Consider the following 23,427-nt stretch of genomic DNA (forward strand, 5'->3'; position numbering starts at 1 on the left):
ACTTCAAAGAGCCTTCAAAATCACAGCAGTCTTTTTGCACTGATGCTGTCATTTAGGCGCTCTCATGAAATATTGGTATTACTAAAACTCGAAGACTATGAAAGACAGAAAATAGTACTCAGAAGAAGTTGGCTGGTTTTCCATGGAAATGCTGAGATGTTGGACATTCAGGCTTAAGGCTGGAATGGGTGTTGTTGGCATCCAGCACCTGAGGGAGGTATAAACACAAAAGGAAGTGCAGCCCCCACAGCTGGAATTAGCTAGCAAGATATAAGACAAAAGAGCTCAGAGAATAAACTCCACATCCTCCCACTCAGTACGCTTTCACGTCACTGCTTTTATTTTTGCTGAGCCTCTCAATTTCTGTCACTGACCCCATCCCGCACCCCCTCCAAGCCTCGGAATCCAGGCATGTTGGCAAGTAAGCAGTGCTGGAGCAGCTCACAGTTCAGATCCAGACAAAACTTACTTCCTTTGGAGAATTAACAACAAAGCAATTCCTCTGACAAAAGGGGTCACTTTGCTGACTAAAACGGAAAGTCGTTTATTAGCTACTGTTCAAGAAAGCAACAGTTACCAAGTCATCACATTTCACCACTGAGAAGGCAATTGAGTGGGTGGGATTGTAGGCACTTTAAATAAGAAAAACGGCGCGATTCCCAAACACCGACACATCACTTAGCATTTTGGTGGCTTTGCACAACAGGAGACAGTTCATGTTCTCCAGAGCACCAAGAATCACGAGGAGTCCCACTCATGTCCAGAGGGAACCAGACCTGTGCCTGGCGCAGGTGGCAGTGGGACTTACAGAGTGGCAGATGGAGGTACCTGTCTCCTGCCTCTGGATTCCTCCTTTCATCGGTCCCCAGGGAGTCTGAACTTGCCAGGGCTCAAGACCTGGCTGCATGAGACACAGCTCTAGGGAAGGCGGCACTGGGGAGCCCTCGGACCCTCTCCAGTGGGAGAGGGAGTGGGAGCCCATCCAGTCAGCTCACCTCTACTTGTTGCCAACCCACAGGCTCTGCAGCTCTCAGAAGGGAAGGAGTATAGGCAGGAAAGAGAAGCAACGCTTCTCCCTTCCAAACCCTTCTTCCCCCGATTTCCAAAGTGAAAAGGGCACAGAAGTAATACTGCCCTAGATTTTAGGAACAGGACAGGGACACCGTGAAACAGAGCTACCCATGCCAAAGAAAAACTGCATCAGTACTTTACCTCCAGCAAAAGACACATTTGTTTGCACAAGCCAGGCTTGGCGTGGCCTCCATGCAGCGGTGGCTCTCAATTCCATAAAACGTGTGTTTGTAGCAGCCTCCTCTGCCTCGAAGCATTGACTGACAGCAGAGAAAAAAGACACATACAAATACCAAGAAAGTTAAAACATGTATTCTGGAAACAAACCAAGTATAAAAGTTTTACAATCTGCTCCCTGGGCTTATTTGCAGCTTTCAGTCACCAGTAACTTTGGTGTTCAAAATCTCCCGTGACACATTTCAAGCGAGGTCATGGCTACAGACAAGGCCTAAATAATGCCAGATGCAGAAAGAAGCCCATGACATGCAGATCAGTACACAGTCTGATCATTTACACACGCCCTGACTGAAACAAGGCCTTTTTGATGTCAAATTTACAACTGGTTTAGAAGACCAACTTTAATATAATCAATAACTTCTCACTGGCAACCCCATAGCATAACAACGTGCTTTACTGAAGCTTTTAACTGGATGAGCCCACAAAAGAACCCAGGGGAAGCCACTTAAGCTGCAAGACCTGTTATTGTAAAAGCCCACTAAAGAGTAACAAGAATCAATTTCAAGGCTGCACTACTGAACCCTCAATTCTTCTCATTTGTCTAGCAAAGTATTTCTTCTAGGACTAAATTAAATAAATACCCTGACCTTATAAGCCCTCATTCACACCAGTCATACGCTCCAGCAGGATGCTGCACTTCCCTTCACAGAACCGCAGCAGCCTTCCCAACGGGATTTCTCTCTCACTTAGCATGCAAGTTGCTTGGAGCAAAGACTGCTTTTCATTATCTCAGTTAAATAGTAATAAATGAGAAAGAATCTTTACTGCTCTCAAGAGAAAATGTGAAATATGACATAGTAGCTTTTAGTCTGCCTCCTTCTACCTGAAAAGTCCTGGTGATCCAAGAGAAATTCTGCGCCAAGCAGCAGGAAAAGAATATACAGGTAGCTCCAAACTCACGCATGGCCTTGTTACACAGTGAGGAGATTAAACAAAAGGGAAACCGCTGTTTATTCTACCCATCCCTCCAATGACAGAGAGATTCATAAATTCCAAGAGAGCAACTTTTATTTTGGATTTCATGAGACAGGCAAACCAGACTCTTCTTAAAATTTGCAGGTTTTATGCTCTTTTCCCGAATATGACAGAACACAATCATTTTAATCTGAGATATTGCTATGAAATTCTGCTTAATACTAATCCTTCTAGCCCTGCTCCTGCTTTCTGCTGATATAAATCTCAAACAAGCCTCCTGAAGCTATTCATGTATTGGTGTGAATCTGAGCCAAAACCGCCTGTAACCAATTTCAGCTCCATTTATTAGAACACTTTACATTCAGTTCCTCCTTAAGCTAAAAATAGCCTGGTCCTACCCAAGCACACAGAGCTGCTATTTATTTTGTGAAATGGCTTTACAGTGCTGCATTAAATTCTAGTTCTTTAACAAAAATAAGTTGTCTGATTTTCTCTCTCAGTCACAGCATTGATGAAGTTTGACAAGTTTCTGTAACATTTCATGGCCTTCTCTGATGCTAAAAATGACAGAAGAGAAGAATATTTGGGAGAGCAAACAGCAGAAGCATCAGTGGGATCAGCACGGCTCAGATACTCGTGACAATACAGCGATGGGCTCTTCAAACTGCTCATGAGAACAAGTTTTTGATGAGACAGTTTGTTGATACCAGGCATTTCAATAAGACAACTCCACTGCAGCCAACCGCTTTAGTGATTGCCATTCAAAGAGCTCTCCTCAAAAATAAACAAAGTTAATCATGCAGCAAAAGAGAGGTGAGGACCAAGAACCGCTCACTGCCACAGCACCCGAGTTAGAGATGTGCTGGCATTTTAATGAGGCAATGATTCCTGTAGTTTATCATCCTGCAATGCTGGATGCTTTAGTGTGTTGCATCAAATGTTACTCCTCAAATGTATAACATCACAGAGCAGCTTTCAACATCTGAGCTTTCTGGGGGTCTGCAAAGGACAGTTGAAGCAAACATACTGAAACAGCTGAAGTTTGTTCTGCAGGGCTCTATCTCTGCTGGGAACGTTTTAGAGTCTGCAAACAAACTACCTGAAAAAACTACTGGTTTACATAGCCCACAAGACACAGTTGAGGAGCTTGGATGATGATTTTAACATATGTGCACACACACACACACACACACACACATATATATATACACAGAGAGAGAGACATATTATACACAGAACATACACACATGCACTCCCACAAAGCCTAAAGAACTCCTAGTATTAACAAGTGACAGTTAACCTTGCTATCTAAATCTTACTTGACAAATGCTGAAAGCTGGCAGAGGAGCGCTGACTGTTGCAAACTAGATATATCAGTCACAAAACAACAGGTTTAAATGCCCTTGTGTGCCCATTCGAGTGTAATGATGGACTGTGTTATCTTGGTTTCAGAAGACCTCAACACCAGTGATATAACCTTCCCACTTTTCTCTGCGGTGTTCTGCTCCTGCCATATATTTCAGCAGGCAGGAGATATTTTAGCAGACAGCAGAATAACAGGAAAAACAAAAAATTATGTTCCCAGGTCTTTGCCGTGGTTGCATTCTCACTCTCCTGCCACAAGATCTTAATAGCTTGAAATGCTAAACTACAGCCTGGAATCGGAAAGTTGTTTTTGTGTAAGTAACATCACATTTTTTAAGCATATTTCATCTGGAAATTCTAATACTTGAATAAGCCTCTAGCTTCTTTGTTTTAAAGTTTATAAAATGAGAAAAGAAAAGAGCATACTTTTGTCCATCGGCAGAGTTTCACCCCAGAATGGCTTCCAACCAGCTTGTAACCTGAAAACAAGAAAGAAATCAAACCATCAATTTTACCCTGCAACAATTGATACCCAAAGCCTATCGACTGGTACACAAAGTTATTACGCATCACAGTCTCTACGCTGCTCCTCCACACCAGCCCAAAAGCGACATTAGCGGCAAGATGTCAGTGCCCACTCACAGCGCTCTCCATTTGACCCTGGGAGGTCGCACGTCAAAGCAGAGGCTACGGCCACCCACGGGATTCCGGCCAACTTGAAATAGTTCCTTTCAATACGAGATTGACTCAAACAAGACTGAGCAATATAAACCAACAGAGGGTGGCCACAAGACTTCTCCATATAACAGGATGGCAGACCAGCAGGTCCAGCCCAGCCACGTGGAACGTCTGCGCCAACCCCAAAGGACAGCGTATGGAAGGGAGCAGGACAAGGAACCAGAAGCATCACACCCATGAACCTACTCTTTCCCGGGACCAAGGAGACACCGCCATTGCTCCTCAGCAGGTCTGATCAAGCCTGAAGAATGCCATTTGACTTACAGCACAGTTGCGAGTGGAGGAAGAGAACTGAAACGCAGGGCTCAGCTGGAACTCAAGCTTCACAGGTTCACCAGTTTCACCAGTTCCACCTCAACTGGCACAGTGGAGCCACAGTGAGGGAGCTGCTTTTTTGTGCCCAGAGGAAAGCCGATTTCACATCACTTCTCCAGCCGAGAACAACACAATTTCATTTAAATTTACTGGTCCAGGAGGATTAATTCCACAATGTACATTAAGCACTAAGTACTCTTATTACCCAAACTGCTTGAGTTGGGTTATTTTCCTCTTCGGAAAAAAGTGCTTAGAGACCAACACGTCTGAAGGATTAAAAAGTCACTTCAGAATCAGCACAAAAATAAGAGGGATTTGAGAATTCTTACTGTGTCATTCACACAGTAGCATTTATATGTCAATGGCCTGGTTGTCCCCGAAACTGAGCACATCTCAACTGGCCACTTCAGGCTGATGTTTTCAAGGGAAAAGTCAAGTCTTGGGTATCAAGTCTCCTTCCAGCCAACCAGCATGAATTTAACAGAGAAAAATTTGCCTTCTGTTCAGCAGAAGAACTGGCCTTCACTTGCCCCAACGAAAGCTGGCACAATTACCCTGCCCTGCTCATTTTTCACTGTGCATCTCCTGCACAGCAAGATCCTAGAGAGTACAACTGCACCCTGAAGTCCCCTACACCTTCAAGGACACCAAGGCAGCCAGGAACTACAGCAACAGCAGATGCCACAACAGCTTCACAAACTAAGAATCAAACCATGTGAAGACACGCATGACTAACAAGAAATTCTACAGCACCTAGAGCACACTGCTGTAGTTACTCTGCCACTTAAACCCAGCAGAGATCTGCCCAGTCTCTCCCTTCTTCCTGACCTGATGTTTGTCCCATCTCCTCGAGCTGGCTCTAACATTGCTTGGGGGACAGGATGTGCAATCTTAGCCTGACAGGTTCGCTGAGGTGACTCTCCAGTGTACGCACACTCAGGCCAGCACAGGGGAGGCAGCCGGCAGGAGCGAGCTGGGGGGGTCCCTGCTAGATGGCAAAGGGCCCAACTGCCAGATTAAGTGAGGCTCTAGTGACTTCAGTGTTGGGCTGCTCTTGTGTCCTGAGCTCCTGCTCCCTTCCAGCTCAATGGGGATAGACAATATTTCAACCTTTTCCTCTCTAAATGAATAACACCCCCCCCCAAATCCCACATGCACGTTCAAGGTTAAGCTATTACAGCAAAGAAGAATGAACTGTTGCAAGCCAAAAAGCCTCAGTGTCTTACACAGCAGACCATCCAGTCCTTTCCTGGGTGGATCAGTGTAACGTTGATCAGCACTTCAAAGGTGGAACTGATAGTCCCCAAAGCCACCTACAGTATTTGGGGTACCTTTGTCAAGGACCGGATGGGACCCAGAAGACCTTATGGCAACTCAGAGGCACAGTCAACTACATACCAGTGCATCCGGCTGCACCTCATCATCTCCTCCCACTCTAGGTCTGTTCTGCATTTCTTCACCAACAGGCTGGTCCAGCAAGGTCTAATCTCAAGCAAGACTTCCCTGTGCTACTAGAATTTGTGTCCTTACAAGATTTCTTGATGAGTCTGGAAGAGGGAGGAGGGATGTACCACCCTTTAATACAGCTGTCCAATTTTTCACTGATGCCAGCCAGCACAGCCCCTGCCTTATTTTTTTTCCATTTCTCAGAACCCAGCAATAACCTTCACGTAAGATTATTCTCACAGATCACTTGTCAGTAGAAGTAACATGGCTGCTTTAAAATGGGTTTTAGATTAAAATTAAATTGGAAACAGGACATGCTTGCCCAGATCTGCTACCAAGTTGTTTGAGGGAAGAAAGAAAACAGCTAAACGGAGCAAGGTGCCAAGCTCCAGAGCCCAAAGCTACAGCATTTTCTCTAAGTTACTTAAATCAACTTCCACCATGTGGAGCGCCCACAGCTTCCTTCAAAGGCCAAGAAAATTGTACACGTTCAACATCAAAACAGAGTCTTACAAACTTCAGCCAGCTTTAGTGACGAGAAGAGGTTTACTCATCTTGTTTGCTGCTGCCAGGAGTCACAGCTATGATTACAGGAAGAAACAGCAAAGACTTGCAGAACTTCTTAAAAGCAGTGTGCGAAGCTGTTGAACTTCGGTCTTCACCAAGCAGGAAAGCCTGGTGGGAAGCGTGGTCATCTTGCTAAGCCATCAGAGCAGCTACTGGCCATGCCATGCTGTTTCAGACTTGTTAGTTAGATAAAATATCAGTGACCAAGACCAAACACTTTCCACATCTACTCTAGGTGAGCAGAGTCCTTCCAATTCTGTAAAGCCCCTTTCTTCACCTACTTGCTTTACTGCTGCCTAGTAACACAGGCAGCAAACCAATTTGGGCTAAAAGAAAGTAGAAAGGGTTAACAAGAACCAAGCAGCACTGAGTTTCAAACCAAATAAGGGCAGAAAGGTGTTTGAGAACCAGTCTGAGGGGCTTCTCAGTCCTGTTTCCACATCACAGCTCCTGCAAACAACCCTTTTGAAAGCTCAGGCTAGCTCACCTCTCCCATCAGCTTTGCCACAACTTCACCATGGCTCTGCAAAGGCAAGTGGTGGTTGAATCAAATCTTACTGATGAGCACATTCACTTCTTTGCTCTTAAGATATATCACCTGTGAGCAATAGCTCTAAGCCAATATTTGGATACAACACCTTTCAAACAATAGCGTGCTGTCTTGCTGGGACTCTGCTCATAGTCCCTCAGACACTAAGGCTGAACGAAACCAATGCATTTATTATTTCTACAGCCTAATACTCAAAGGATTCCTTAAATTATAAGCAGGCTCACAGTAATCAGCTCAACTCCCGACTAAAGGCACAAGAACATCTAATCTGAAGTCTGCATGTTAGCTGATACTGCTCTAGTGATAAATTTTGAATGGCCTAGAAGCCTGCCAAACCGTACTGAAATTAAGTGCAATTTTCAAATATAATAAGACATGAATTAAGTTTTTAAACAAGCTTTGGGTGAAACGAGCGTTATCAAGCAATAACACTAGGCTGCCAAACATTTAGTGATCGCTCACCCTGACAATCCAACTGGAGTCTAATAGACTGCTGAGACAGGACACTGCTATCTATACACTCATATCATCGTCCAGTACAAAGTATTCTGGTTGTGGTTTTTTTAGTTTACCAGTGTCATACATATAACAAGTCTTTCTAAGCTCCTGAACATGAATGGATTACACACACGTGAGTGATTGTTATTTTAATTTGGAAAGCAGAACAGACATGACCAAGATCAACAGGAATTCTACAACTGTCCTACCAGAAGTAGTATCATGGTACCTGCTCAGTCTAAGCACAAAGCAAAAGATTTAATTAGCAAAAATGAAGTAGATGAGGGGTTCAAAAAAAAATCTCCAAAAGGTACAAGAAAGACTCAGTCATCCTTCTCCGAGAATGCAGTCAGCGTAAGCTTGGTAAAAGCCAGTCTGATGTCACATTGTGCTTCGTAAACTCAAACGACTTCCAGAAGGCTTTTCTTGCGAGAAGAGCTGGCAAGTTACTATGACTCTATCAAGCAGTCTCCTTAAATAAACCCCTCAGGTTTGAAGCAGTGATTACCTGTTAAAGCTGCAACTCAGTGGAGGAAGGAGAACATCACACTAGGAGAAAAAAAAGTTTACAATTTCCTGTTGCTTTGCAAGAGCACAGCTTGTAAGGGTCAGGGCCGAATACAGGAGGGATCCAGCACCACCGCTTTAAGGACCATTTGAAAGTTGTAACGTAACTGCTGCACTTGAGCCACTGCCCAAAAGGCAATGTTCTGACTAAAGCTAGGGAATGAATGAGAGGAAAAAAACACCCAAGAGATGCCTTTTGTGAAAGCATCCCATTCAAATTATATCAGCATTTTATACCAGAAAAGAAAGAAGTAGAATCTAGGCAGTGGAATTTTTCAGATTGCCCAAGCATGATAGGAGAAAACCTCTAGTTTCTTTCCTGGCATTGCCAAGCCCATCAATACCTACCCTTCAGGTTTTCTCTTTCCTTGAAAAAGAAGAAAAGCAGTCTTAAGCATGACAGGCTTGCGATTTGTGGAAGAACTGCTTCCATTAACTTAAAGCAGGAGTGAGTACACACGAAAGCATTGCAGGACTGTACCTTGCAGGCAAAAATACCGTCATTCCAAGATGGATGGAAAGTTTAGTCTTTCAGTGGAGCTGCAGAAACGCTACTTCAGATCCTTCTCATTGTTCACAAAACAAAGAACACCTTCAACATTTTTAACACATAGTAAAAGCCTACAAACGTTTAGTGAAAGAACTGCAGCTGCTGCAGCAGGCAAATCAAATCTAACCTCATATCAAGAAAACAAGACTGGCAAAGTTCAAGGTTGGGATGCCAGCAGCTGTAATAAATCCCCGCTTCAACACAGCTGATCATAAAAGAACTAAAAAATTCTTAGTCTGGCTTTTCACTTAAACCCAGATGTCCATTTTAATCTAAGAGCACCTTTTCCTTTGCAGCATGGAACTACTTGTGCAGCAGGAATACAAAACCATCAACACTTAAACGCATAATTTCTTGTCAAACAAGAGGAAAAGAACCTTAGTCAGGAGGAAGAGAACCTTAGTCAGTCTTCTTTATGCACAGGAAAATTGTTAGGAACTCTACAGGAACTTAACAACTTTAAGAACTATACAGCAGCACCAACTCTGGCTGAAAAGCTTCTAATGGAAAAAGGCAGCCAGCCTGCACAACTGTCTTCCTCAAGTACCCAGAACAAACGTGTACAGAGTAAGAGTAGCGAACTACAAGTTGCTACAGACAAGAGCCCTTTTTGCTTTGTTTTAGAGAGTCTCTTTCAGTCATTCCAGGCACATTTCTTTCTTCACATTTCCATTTGTATGAACTGTTCCCATGCTTGTGGAGAGTGTCACGTTCTAAAGAAAGGACAGCAAATGTTATCCTTGCCTGAACATATCTTCTATTTTGTTCCAGCTTAATAGACTTAATTTCAAAGACCAATACCCTCCAAAGCCCTTTCAAAACCTAAAAAAAAAAATGGATGCATCTCTAATGTATATATACTTACGCTTATTTTCCTCTGTTATACATGGGGTAATTCCACAAGCTCCAGTAACTACATGGGGAAAGAATCAGGCCCACAATACCAAGCTTCTACCATTTACTCTGCTCCTGATGAGCTGCAGCATCTGTGCCAGCAAATTAGTATTGCAGTGAGCTCACCATCAGCTCTTGGCAGCTTCCACACTGTGGGACTTTGCATCTCCTCCTTCCTGCATTCTTCCCCTTTAACTGTGCATTTGCTCTTTGTTTACACAGACATTTTCTGATGAACTGTAAGAAAGTTCAGTAGGCTTAACTTTACCTGGTTTTGGTCTTTGTATGTACTCTACTTACTAACAATAATTTGCTATTTTGCAAACTGATTTTTAATCTTCCCACAGCCAGTATTTGAATTCTGTGGTACATTTCAGGGACCGCACCAGTGATCCTAATCCCTGACCCAGCTGTGAGCTGTTAGTGCCACCTGGAGTTTAACAGCTCGGCAGAAGGCATGCCGCATCCCAAAGATGCATGCAAACGTTTCACAGCACAGCCAGCAAAAGCACACATCCAGCAGCACCAATCTCTGCGCAACATCTTTGCACAACAGATCTCATTTCCAAAGTCCAGACAGACAAAAAACACAGCGCGATGAGCAGAGCTGAGATGGTCAGAAAAACTCAGAGCTGCAGCCACTGGAAACCTCAGTCCCAGAACCGACAGTGAGAGCTACCAAGTGCTTTTAACAAACCTAATCTCAAACGGGGTCAGTAAGCACTGGAAAAGCCCAGTCTTCAATATTTTCCTGGAGTCAGCCTCTTGATTGCCCGTATGTGCCGAAAAACATAGCTCAAAGTATCTCTTTATATGAACCATTAAGTCAAAACATGAAAACAAGCGGTTACTGAAGCAGCCCATACCATTTCAGACAGAAGCTGTTTCCCAATACCACTTGCCTTCGGATGCAACACAAATAGAGGTATTCTGGACAGCCTAGTGCTAAATTTTAGGCTCACTTAACCAGTAAAGACAGAACAATCCAACTGGACTGCAGCAAAACTGTACCTGCGGCAGCAGAGACACGACAATGATTTATACGATGTCAGCAGGGTCAGACTTTGGATATCATTAATCCATTCCCATGGTGTTGCCTACCACAAAAAGCACAGTTATGCATTTAGTAGTGCTACGGCAGAAAAGAACAAAGCAAAGAGCTTGTCAGAAATAGATGGTACGAGCAGCTTAAGAAATCCAGGTCCTCAGAATCTGTTAAGCAAACAGTCAGCTCTTCAGGGTTTTGAGTTTGTTTTTCCTCTGATTTATTCCTGCACATTTAAGAGAAACACATCCAAGAAGACCTGAAGCACTGCTAAATACAACTGTAACTTGATAGGAATGGTGAAACTGGCTGTCACCGTGTGACACCATGTTTGACCTCCAGGTATTTCAAGAAGTCAGCCGCATTAAAATCATGATTCCCCCAGCTGCCAGCCTTTACTTCCATATCTGGCGAGACAATCTGTTTGGCTTTGAGTCTGACCATTACTGTCAATAAAACACTTGGCAAATCAAAGAGTAGTTAAGCCTAGCAATGGTTAACAACCCAAGCAGAGCACAGGTTTTGCACTATTGCCGTACTGGCTTTATAACGGCAGGAAAACCTAAAGGGTAGTCAATGTTCCGTACTCATAAAACAAGCACAGTTGATACAGGAGACACTGAAGGAACCCCCGCGGATTCACACTGGGGTTTTCACAGTCATCTTTCCTACTAAAACAGCATCTTGAGAGCCCCTCTAAAGCTAAAGAAGGGTTGAAATGCATTTCCTGAAAAACGAGGAGCTCTGGAAAGGCAAACTTCACCATGTACAAAACCCTTCTGGTAACCAGGCCAAGTGAGAAAACTTTCAGCCCAGCAGGGATCATTAGGAGGATCTACAGGCAACCGAGAAAAGCAAATCTGAACACACAAGGCTGTATTTACTAATTGCCACAGGAAACACTAATATGAAAAGTTTGCTTCTATTTTCAGTTTACTTCATGACATCTACCTAAACACACGAAATTAGTAAAGCATGAACACAGCAAAGTGGTACCGCTGCAAACATGACACACAGCCAAATACTTCAACTGTCAGCCTCTCTCCAGCTATATTTGTTACTCGGAGGCACTAAATAGTTTGTGCTGCATTTGTATTTTATGCAAGACTGAACACTAACAAAAAGGGAATCAGTGTTTTCTCACAATACAAGATTGGCTACAACTTTAAAAAGCTACTATTACAGAGCATCTTTTATAATAGTATTTGCAACCAGACAGCTATGTGCTAACACCTATACAGCTCAACAGGTGAGGCTGTATTTAGCTGAAATTCAATACCAGTGCTAAAATTGTTTAAGCAATATTCAGTTTACCTACAGGAAGGCAAATTTGTCTGAAGGTGAATCAAAAGAAAGACAGCGAGCATTACAACAGTCTGATGAGATGCTGTTCAAAGGCAAACTTCTTTTAAATTGCAGTTGCATAACAGAACAGCTTTCTACTGAATCACTAGCACTGGATTTTCCTTCTCTTGGGCTAATTATGCCCTCAGGGATAATCTTGAAAAGACACTGAACCTACACTGAAATCAACCAGTTATTGCCAAGTAAGTTCCATTATCTTCTGACTACATTGCACTTGTTATTTTGGGGGGGGAACAGTGCTCAGGGAAGGAGAGAGTTGTTTTATTTTAATAGCCATGTAAGCCTGTCTTTGTGTGTTATTTGCAGAACAAGAGTGTTATAGGACACGTGAAAAAAGTAAGGCAGCTTCTCTTCTTCACTCTTGAGTGACCACTAAAGAATTAGGTAACCGGCAGAGGAAAGGATGGAAGGCTTGTGCCAGTGAGAGGCAATTAAAATGGTAAGGATAGAGAAACAATGGGTTTAAGTCTTTGAAACTGCAGATTTATACATGTAGATCCTACTGGCTGATCCAATGCTGGCATACACCAAACGTCAAAGGAAAGAAGAAATACATACCTACTTATCTGGATAATGAATTCCCATCCCTGGAACATCACAAGGAAATCTGAGCTCTCTGGGGAGCTTGCCTTCATGTCAAAAAAGTTATGGTGGGAAGGTGACCTTCCTTCCAGCACCAGTTTAATTTTCCAAATGACCACTTTTTCAATACCATTACAAAAGCCCAGTTCCACTCACTCCTCAAACCCAAACCAATACAGACTGGGTCTGGAAGTGAGCCAGTGCGATATGCTCCTGCGACTACCACAACACAACGCAGACATAGCACAGAACCCTGCACCACAAAACTGCCAAGGCAGTGTGCTGAGAACTAGCCCCTATGCCTCTCAAAAGTCGGTACCATAGGCAATGTCCACAGCTCATCTAGGGTTCCTGCATCCCTAAAGAAAAATTGATACGTCTGGGGAACACAGTGCAACTTTCCATGGAGTCAGGACCCTTCTAACCTCTCAAAAGAGAAGACTGGCAGCTGACAAGTGTGTTTGCCTCCCCACTGCCCATTCCTAGCCAGCCATGCCTCCAGCAACCCACTTCCCCACACGTCAGCCAGATCCACCTGTCCCCTAAACTTCCCTGCAGGCAAATAGAACTATTAGCCTTCTGGATCAAACACAGACAGTAAAAACTAAATAAATGAATAAATGAAAATAAAAGGCTGGAACAGTGCTCCAGTTGCTCTGCAGCATGCTGCAATGTAAATGCCACTACTCTATAGTACTCAGAAAGAAAAGATGTACTGAATCGGTCTCCTACAATCCCTCTGCTGGTCCCAGCCAGCAGCAGCACCACTACAGACAGGAAGAGGAGGCAGTCACTGCCTCTCCTTGCTAAACTTTTGCTTTATTCCTTCAGATTATGAATTTAAAGAAAGGCTCTATTTATAGCTGTTATAAGGTTAATGAAAAAAAAAACAACAAAAAAGTGACCAAATACATCAGATATTCAACGGGCAGAACCAAACACCTGCCACCCACAAAATCTCGGGCCGAAGAATGGCTGAGGTAACAGTGTTTGAATCCCACAGGACATGGTGGAACTTCAGAGCCCAGCTCCTAGTAAGGTGCCTCCAACGCAATACCAGACGTACATTCTCAGAAGCATCAGGAGAAATACTACTGATTTAGCAAGCAAGAACACTGAGCACACTGACATCCTAAGAGACAACAGGAACCAGACTAAGCTCCCTTTAGTCTTCAACCAAGCAGCACAGGGAAGCTGACATCACCCTTCTCCTGGCTCTGCCACTCAGAACCAAGGCTTCTGAACTGCAAGGCTGTCAGTCTGGCTCTTCTCCTACTTGCCCTTTGTTTTAAAAAAGGCGTTAAGTTCATTAGAACTGTTCTCTCCAGCTCACAGGAGAGCTGCTGATCTAATTGTCCAGGGGATTGTTAAAGCCAGCTTCAACTACTTGCTTTTCTGGAAATAAAGTTTTGGTAACAAAATCAGAGTCTGAAACAGACATAAAAGCAGGGGACTGTGATGCAAAACAGAGATGCAAATCTGATCTTTAAATATTCTTTGAGAAACCTACACTCTGGGACCCCGAGTCATATGGGACTATCATCCTCTCTCTCAAGGTGCCTTAGCAGATACATTGAACCGTGTGAACCCCGATCACACTCTCCACACGTTATAGCGTGCATCATGGTGACACGCATTACCCAGCTTTTATCTTTCACATAAACACCACCATCTTCACTTGTTCTGTTAAAAGTCTACCACAAAGACTCCAAAGCCTGGTCCACCATCTGGCCCTCACAGAACCTCACCTTGTTTTGTGAGCGCTTCTCTCAGAGCTGGGGTTATCATCTCTCTCTTCTCACCCTCCTCCTTCCTCCCAGCATTCCCTCCAGTGAGGCTCGTTCCAACATCTCCTTCTTCGAGCTCACGTTCTCTCTGTTTAAAGACAGTGAATTACAACTGGTTAGATTCAAGCATCGCTTTTTAAACACTGTGGCACAGTTCAGCCACAGATCTGCTAAACTTAACTGACACAAGTGCCCGCACATTAATCTTGCATTCGTGCAGTCCTGCATTTTATCCCACCTCCCACCAGACGCTGATCCTTCAGTAATTTAAAACAGTGAAATTAAAAAGGAGAAAAAAAATAGCCATCACAACACACTAGGTTTGTTCTACTGACACAGCAATAAAATACTTTTAAGAATACATTTTAAGAAACAAGGTATTTGAACTTGATCCGAGAGTGAGGTGGACTCTGGGATTTAAGCCCAAGTGTTTCACGATTGCACAATAACCTCATCTCTCCACAGAATGAAAACCAGAGGGAATAAACCATTTCTGCCTGACATGCAACTGCCTGGAACAACAGGCAGCTATGGCCCCAAGTGGGACAGGCCAGGGAAGAAGGCTCATCACTACAAGAAGCCAGACAGCTCAGGAGTTTACAGAGTAGATGCTGTGCTCTCCACAAATCACCTGAAAAGGCAGCCAAGTGCACCACCAAAATTCAATGATCATCGAAGGCCCTGCAAGGAAAGGTGTTCCCCTCCTGCCCCACTGTCAACTCCAGACACACGAGCTGCAGCATCCCACCCAAGGTTAGCTTTCAGCAAACACTACCTTAGAAGACCCAGTTCAGACCTTGGAGTTTTCTTAAAATCAAACGCAGGAATATCACGTATTAGCATTGAGTTACAAGCAGGAGAAACAAACACATAAGAAACTGTGAATCCCCTGCTGTGTAAGTGACACTTCTGAGACTTTATGAGTATTTATTGTTTCATGTCTGCACAAAGAAGCACAAAAGTGGAAATAATTACTCCGCTATTTCATGCAACTTGTAATCTGTCAGTTCTTTATGGGTTTTTTGAAATATTAGAAGAGTTACAGATAAACAACAAACAAAAACCAGAGGACATTTTGTTTTCACAAAAGGAAGGCTAGTTCACATCCAAGCCTCTTTCCTGCCAAAGACATCAAGAAGTTCATACAAACGCTTCCAGTTTGAGTCTACCCACCAACTGTTAGCATCACTAAGGAAACCAGCGCTCTTGACTTGCCAAACTGTGCTCTTCACAAACAGGGAAAGCAATCTAGTTCTTCCTAGACACAGGCAGATTTCTTTCGTACCTGAGCAAAATTTCAGAAGATAAAAGTGCCTCAGAAGTGGAGAAAGCTACACACGGACTCAGAGGCTCAAGGACAAACCAGAGGTCCTAATAAGCACTTAAGAAGGGAAGAGGAAAGTAAAACGTAAAAAGAGACTAAGGTTACTACCATTCTTGCTCATTTTGAATAAAAACTTTGCTCACAGTTTCAGGGAGGTTGTGCATGAAGGTATTTTCTAACGACTGGTAACACAATGTGGTTCCTACTGAAGGAGGAGGTTCCTTCCACTCGGAGTTTTTAGCCAGGATTTCATTGGTTTCTATAACTCTTCAAAACTTCCCCGAAAGGCTGGCTCTGATAAGTACTTGTCACTTCTTGGGTTTAAAAACTCAGTTCTTGAGACTTGATCTTCATTCATCAGCAAGATGCTTCAACAGTAAATTATTAAATCAGGAAAAGCCTGATGTATAAGGAAGGAAGGAGAAAACCATCTACCTATCAAGTCTTAAATAAAGAGCTTCTCCTGCAAGCTATCATTTAACCCAGAACAAGGCCTAGCCATCCACTTAGAAAGGAAAGGCACTATCTTTGAATTAGCTACTTAAAGCAAAACGCTGTGCAGGAATTACAAGCGGACACACCCTGGCCTATCTCCTCTCGAATCTCATGCCAGGTTAATTCTCCACTAAGAACTAAATATGCATTACAGAGCACATAATATTAAAAATGCAGCAATTGGCTTCAGTGCAAATGAGACATCTTATTTGAGACAGCCTTCAGACACAGAAAAAGTCCTTCTGAATTTAAAGGTTTGCATTTCTACCTGCCTGATGTGCCTGTTACTGCATTATCTGCGAAAAGCACCTAAAAAGAACAACAAATAAAATTGCCTTCCTGGCAGAGCAGAAGCACATTTATTTCAATAATCATTTTTCCCCTCACAGAAATGATAATATTTTTTTCTCCCTCTCATTCTGATGAAAACAAAATAACCATTTGTTTTTCGCTGAACTGCAATACCTGACTTGTTGGGTTTGGCAAGTGATTGGCTTCAGATAGTTCTCATGGGAAATGGAATTCACAGCCCTGGGAGTTTTACTTAGTAGCTTAATAAACCTTTCATATCTATTATTTATATCTATTATTTAGAGTTTGAGTGGAGAGAACAAAGTTGACTCTGCGCAGAGCAAACTTCAAGTTCTGGTGATTTAGCAGAAAGCCCTGTACTAAGTCTACGGCAAGTTACTGTCTTTCCACAACAAATCAAGCAAGCAGTGACAAGAGACAGCTTTTCATGCCCTTGAAATACTTCATTGCCAAAACAACTGAAGAGACATCCTCTGGTCTGTGTTCACAAATGAAAGAAGCCACGGACGGGAAACCTAGGAGGACATTTGCATTCCTTGTTACCTTCAGGCTGAGCACAGCTCCTGCTGCAGCCTGCTGGAGGTTTTTTGCTACTGCCTGCAGATCTGAATAAAAAGTAACCTCACGCATAAAAACTTAGGATCACCTCTCCTACAGGTGAAGGCAAAAGAAAACATCTCTGCCTTTTTATTGCCATACAGGCAGCGCAGACTTGAAGCCTGGTTTTGGTGAGTCAAGTGCAGAAAGTATCCAACAGACACATGCAAGAACCTCAGCATTGCCTACCAAGGCAGAAAGACGTGTCGCTGTCCCTTTGAGAAACCAGAGTTTAAGTGTTTGAAAAGATTTCCTACAAACATTCCTACCAAACTCATCCACAGCCACATCCAAATATGACCAATAGGATGTCCTACTGCCACTTCTCCTCTTTGAAGGGCTCTCTTCAGGACATCAGTGCTCCTTCTCTCCCTTATTTTCTGTTTTATTACATCAAATGCTCTTCAACCTAAGATTGCAGGGATGAGAAAGTCAGAGGAGAGATGAACTCCACAGAAAAAAGTATTCCTTTAACTACCTCAATTTAGTATTTTTAGCCTCAAGGCTGTATTTATTGATGTGCCGGACCTGAAAAAAAAAAAAAACAACATGCTCCCCAAGAAGTTTTTACTCCTGGAAGGAAAATGACACCCAGAATATCCCAATTTTGACTGAACTTCTTTCCTACTCAACCTCCAGTGGTCAAACAAGAGGGAACCTCTGGCCTTGTCATGATTTACAGCCTCATTCATCAAAAAAGCTCCAGGATCTCTTAACAAATGAAAGGCATAAACATTAAGAAAGCAGTAATACATCAGGGGCTGGAGCCAGGACTAACAAAACCAGCGCTAAGGGAAAATATTGGCAAGGCTTTCAGGAAGAGACTGCCTGGCAGCAAGAAGTATTAGTTAAACTTTCCCAGGGGAGTCATTAAACGAAGTATAAAAAGTTCATGAATTACATGAACAAAGAGTTTAAGTTCACACCAAGCAGAGCTCTGGAAGCAATGCTCCAGTGGGAAGGAGACAGCTAGAGATGCCTTCCATTTCTCCCCCGGTTTAGACTCACTGTCAGTGGCACTACAGAACCACATGGAGTGATTTTCTCTTTTTAATGCTGTTCAGGCTCCCCACAGGAATAGCACTCATTTCCTTCCCAAGTGACCTTCCTGCAAGACAAACATGGAAAGAGAACGGGACAAAGAGTAGGTTTGCACAAAGATACTCTTGAACACAACAGAGGTGGAGCAGAAGACTGCTAGGCAGCTCTGGGGACCTTCCTGCTCCAGGTGCAAAGCTCTGGCAGTCACAAGCCAAGCATAACAAATGAAGACAGAACTGCAATTTGCTCAGTCGATGGATGAAACACCCTGCCAATCTCCCAACAACGTGGGATAATCTAACTGCTGTCAGTCACCAATAAAAATGGCTTTGAGCACTGGTAAGTGCGCACAAAGATGAATGCGGGAAACTTGGACTGAGCAACCAGTGAACCAGCAAACACCTCAACAGCAAAAAAATCTTATTAAAAATAGTCTACATAATCACAGGCTACATACCCACTCCACGCATCACTGCCTGGCTAAGCACAAAAGCCCAAGCTGAAGCAAAAAGCAGACAGAGTTTGAAAGCTTGACAGCCGAGACAGGTAACCTGGCAATCCATTACCTTGCCATGACTGAAATAGGAGGCAGCTTGATTAAAGCAGAAGTTGTCAAGAAGCTCCCTAAAATCAGGGGAAACTCCTGAGAAGCTCTGATACCAACACAAAAATAACCCAACCATCAGAACAGAGTATCAGAATCTGCAGAATAACAGAAGGTCCTCACAATATTCTGAGGAAACAGGTACCAGCTGCCAACCAAAGAATGGGTGCTTCTCAGTCCCCGCAGAAGGAAGCCTGCATTTTCTTTTGTTTGAAAAGTCAATGCAGAGATGTTTGGACATACACAACAGCATTTTAAACCTCACTCACACAGGTAAGTAATGACAGAAGACATAAGCTGCTATCCAGCTGAAGCAGCTTGAAAGAGTATCATGCATCTTCTGTGAAACGTGGAAGGATAAACAATCCCAATACTGAACATTTTTTGTAGATTCAATGTTGGCCAGAATCCTTAAAGACACAAAAAAAAAAGAAAAATCCCAGATCACAACTCTAAAAATATATCTGCATGGCCATAGGGGGCTTCAGATTGCTTCACGGAGCTATAACATCCCTGCTCTGCTGTAGGGATGGTTTTTACAAGGTGTTGTTAAACCACAACTTCGGTTCACACGCTGCTGCAAAGTTCTGTCGACATTTGTTGGATTTGGGAAACTTCCTCGGACACACCATAAAGACAGCTGCTTTTCAAAGGAAACAAAAGAATCAAAACTAAAAATGCGTCTGTCTCCACCCAAATGACCACCTTATGTTTGAAAATCAGGTGGTATACTCACATTTTTATTCCTTTCTTCTGTGCTACAATAACCACAGCTAAATCCCAGGCAACATGATTTAAGTGTCCCAAAATGCCCAGTCTGAAACCAGAAAGATTTTCCGCTTCAGCCTATCTGCTTTCTCTCACACAGAGCATGCAGCACACATCCTTTCACAACATCTTGCCATATTTTGCAGATTTTGTTTAAATGGCTCCATAAAAGACTTCTCCACTGCATCATTTCTTCCTTTTCCTTACAGTTTAGGACTAAAGAGGGGCATTTTATTTCAGCACCAACCCTTCAACTCGTCAAAATGCCATGCACCTATTTAGACACAAAAAAAAAAAAAAAGAGGGTAATGAATTTTGATTCTGCAATCAATTGCTGGGATTGAAGGCTTCTTCCAATAATCTGAGCTAATACCAGCCCAAAGTGTATTTCCAAGCAACAGTATCTGTTGTGGAAAAGCCAGCCCTTGCAAGCAACAAAGCCGAGTGGACTGCAGCCTGCAGTTTTGTATGAGAAACCCTGAATGCCTTCTACAGAAAGTAAGGCACCCAGTGCGTGCTACCTCCCTGACACAAGTTAGACATCAGCAAGCAGCAGCTGGGTCTCCTGTCTGCCTTAGAGATGCAGCTTTCACTGGTCTTCAGAATTCCTGTAATGCAAGAAAGCATCTGCCCACAAAAACGTTAATACAGGTTATGAAACACTAGGAAAAGTGTTGAGCATTATTGCTCAGGAGAGTCCCCAAGCCCAACTCCCCACCTGCTTTAGTCTTCCCAGGAAGACCATTTTGCCAAAGACCATGAGCAAGCTCACAATCAGCAGAAGTCGGTGCTAACTGGAGAGCAGCACAGGAAAGCCCCTATTTGCCCTTTCTCCACCCGCCTCCTCGCCGAGTACGAGCTTCATACAAGTCTTCCAAATATGCAAATCAACAGTTTTGGTCCACAGCCCATTCAATGATATGTATCAACTAGCTTTCCAGAACTGTCAGATGAGAGGCCAGGAGATTATCATAAGAATAATTATTAAAGTCAAAAGGAAATTGCCCGCTTTCAATTATAATTAATCTTCATTAATCTTGCCTGGAGAAGAGGAGGCTGAGGGGAGACCTTATTACTCTCTACAACTACCTGAAAGGAGGTTGTGGAGAGGAGGGAGCTGGGCTCTTCTCCCAAGTCACAGAGGACAGGACAAGGGGGAATGGCCTCAAGCTCCGCCAGGGGTGGTTCAGGCTGGATATCAGAAAAAAAATTTTTCACAGAAAGAGTCATTGGGCACTGGAACAGCTGCCCAGGGAGGGGGTTGAGTCACCTTCCCTGGAGGTGTTTAAGAAACGGGTGGATGAAGTGCTTAGGGACATGGTTTAGGGAGTGTTAGGAATGGTTGGACTCGATGATCCAGTGGGCCCTTTCCAACCTGGTGATTCTATGATTCATTGACTGTAAGATAATGAAAACTAGTCAACTAGGAAAACAGACCAAGACCAATACCCAACAGTCCTGCAGAGCATCCCTCGAGACCCAAAGCCCCACTGCCCAAAATCATACGCCAAAGAAGAGCCAGAAATGACTCAGTGCTTCATCCTCTCAAGGGGGACACAGCACAGTACCCCACACACAACCACACAAGCTTTTGTTCCAGCAAAGCCTTGTGCTTCACACCTGGACCTCTTCTGCACGCTTGTTTACAGTAGATGATCAGTAACAGCACTCCTCTTTCTGAAGCTACTGGTCCATTGCCATTTCGGTAGTGGTGAACATCCAAAAGAGCTGGGTCAGAACAAACCCCTACATGGAATCACTTGCTAGCACAGACAGACCCAGGCTGCCTTCCTGGGAGCTACTGGTGCAGAAGCTCTGGCCACATGATGGCAAAAACAAACACAGTTTCCTCATGCAAAAGCTTAACTGCACCATTACAAAAAAAAACCAAACCACCCCACAGCATGGGTTGGCACAGGTATACGTAGTTTGTGCAATACAAAAAACATTTGATGTCACGTTACAGTGTCCAGCTCCTTCTGCAGAGCCGAGATAATGCTAACTTCTATTCTTTTATACCACACTTCATTTCAGAAGGCTTTTAGCAGGCTCCACATCATCTGCATATCCACACCACCAATTCTCATCTCATGCCAAGCCTCTGCATCCAACAGCAAAAGAGGGATGTAAGAATATCAGCTCCAACATGAACAAAGAAATGTAGACATCTTGCCTGCTTTGGCTGCCCAAGTATCAGCAAAGGAAGCACCTTTGTGGTTCACCTTATTACAGGAAAGAAAAGGCAGCTCTCACTGTCCATAACTGCACTGAGCAAGACAAAGAGGCACATTCTGCATTTGAGAGGCACTTACACCGATACTGGGCAGTAATGGCAAATAAGGAGGTTTGATTGGAGACCATGCGTGGACAGGCTTATTGCCAGCTGCACCACTGAAGCTGACCAACCAGCAGGGTTTGCCCCGCAGAACTTGAATGCATTTACCGTACCTCACGGCACCTTATCCAAACAACATAATTATTTGGGAGCAGATGCTGTACTCCCACAGGACATCCTTGTGCTATTCTCTCCTTCAATGCAGCAATGGCATCAATGAACCACTTCCTCCATGCTTCTCCCTGTAATTACCATCAGCAGATAATTAGTCTGTGAATTGATTTGTGGACTTCTGTTCAACCATGTTATTTGGCTGGCAAGAACCTTAAAAAATGCACCGAAAAATAAACACCTGAGAAAAGCAACACAAAGTTTGTGAGCAATAGTAAGCAGATGGGCTGGACTGCTGTAGGCTAAACCCTGATCATCAACAGCAGCTGTGGCCAAGAAAAGGTTGTAAATAAAGATAAAGCCCAACAGCCAGGGAGACTTCAGACTTCCAGAATTTTTTATATCTATCAGCTCTGCTTCCCATTCATTGACTGATGTACAACAGACTAAAGAATAGCAAGGGACGTGGGATCTAACACCCAGGGCAAAAATATGTCTTCATTTATAGATCTCAAAGCCCTTTACAAAGGCTTGTCAAGGAAGTCAGTATCGCACCACATATCAAAGACTGAATGTGCAACCAGAGGTTACGTTTCAAGTAGTTTTCATTTTCCTCTTTCATTGGGCACTCAAGTCTTACACAGAGAAGGCAAGCCTCAAGATCTCTTGTAAAGTTGTTGATGACTTCTAACTCTTCAATAGCCAAGGTTCACAGAAGAAAGATTTGAATGCAGGAAGGGGGAAGCATCCTTGTCATAAGTCCAGATGTTAATGCTAGAAGCAGTCCCCAAGCCGTTAAATGATATTTCTTAAACCTTATTTTAAAATGTAGGGTCACACTGAATTCTGAGCCAGAGTAGCAAACGTCAAACTCTGGCCCAGAGACGGAGCTGTTGCAGGTAAGAGCATATTTTTCCTATAGGAATATTTTGCCCATTATAAGTTCGAATAAGTTTTTGGAGGGCTCTAAATGTGCCCATCATTTTCAGCTGTTTCTATTATAAAGCTAATAGTTAACTACCCCAGCCTTATTGACTGTGGTTAAAATATGGCCAGCACCTCCTGCGTACTCTGAAAAGTTTCTGCCTGTAACAAAAAGCTGCATACAGTACTTTGTCTGTAAACCTTATACCTTACATGCCTCAGACTGCAACACTCTGCCCGATTTCAAACAAAAATCCAGCCAACTTCATTAAAAGTTTCTTCGCTCAGTGTCAGCAAGGTCTGGTCTCTACAGGAGCCACAGGCTCACCAAGCGTGCCTGGGAGACATTGCAAGCGGTGCGATTTATACCCTCAGTGGTGTTACAACAGCTGACATAGGAGGACGTTTTAGGAAAGAGTGCCAA

The 23,427-nt window shown here is 43.4% G+C and overlaps 1 protein-coding gene across 3 annotated transcripts in view; it reads right to left on the bottom strand.

Annotated features, from left to right (window-relative positions):
- Window positions 1-23,427, bottom strand: part of LOC104064672 (S-adenosyl-L-methionine-dependent tRNA 4-demethylwyosine synthase TYW1) — a 98,715-nt gene that overhangs the window by 63,748 nt on the left and 11,540 nt on the right. For all 3 annotated transcript variants that reach the window (XM_054085342.1, XM_054085343.1, XM_054085344.1), the window contains exons 8-10: window positions 14,454-14,580; window positions 4,015-4,067; window positions 1,213-1,331 (exon numbers count right to left, since the gene is read on the bottom strand). In XM_054085342.1, coding sequence (XP_053941317.1) covers window positions 1,213-1,331; window positions 4,015-4,067; window positions 14,454-14,580 — 299 coding nt within the window. The remainder of the gene's footprint in view (window positions 1-1,212; window positions 1,332-4,014; window positions 4,068-14,453; window positions 14,581-23,427) is intronic.

The sequence above is a fragment of the Cuculus canorus genome, chromosome 20 (assembly GCF_017976375.1).
Source record: "Cuculus canorus isolate bCucCan1 chromosome 20, bCucCan1.pri, whole genome shotgun sequence".
Classification (NCBI taxonomy): Eukaryota; Metazoa; Chordata; class Aves; order Cuculiformes; family Cuculidae; genus Cuculus; species Cuculus canorus.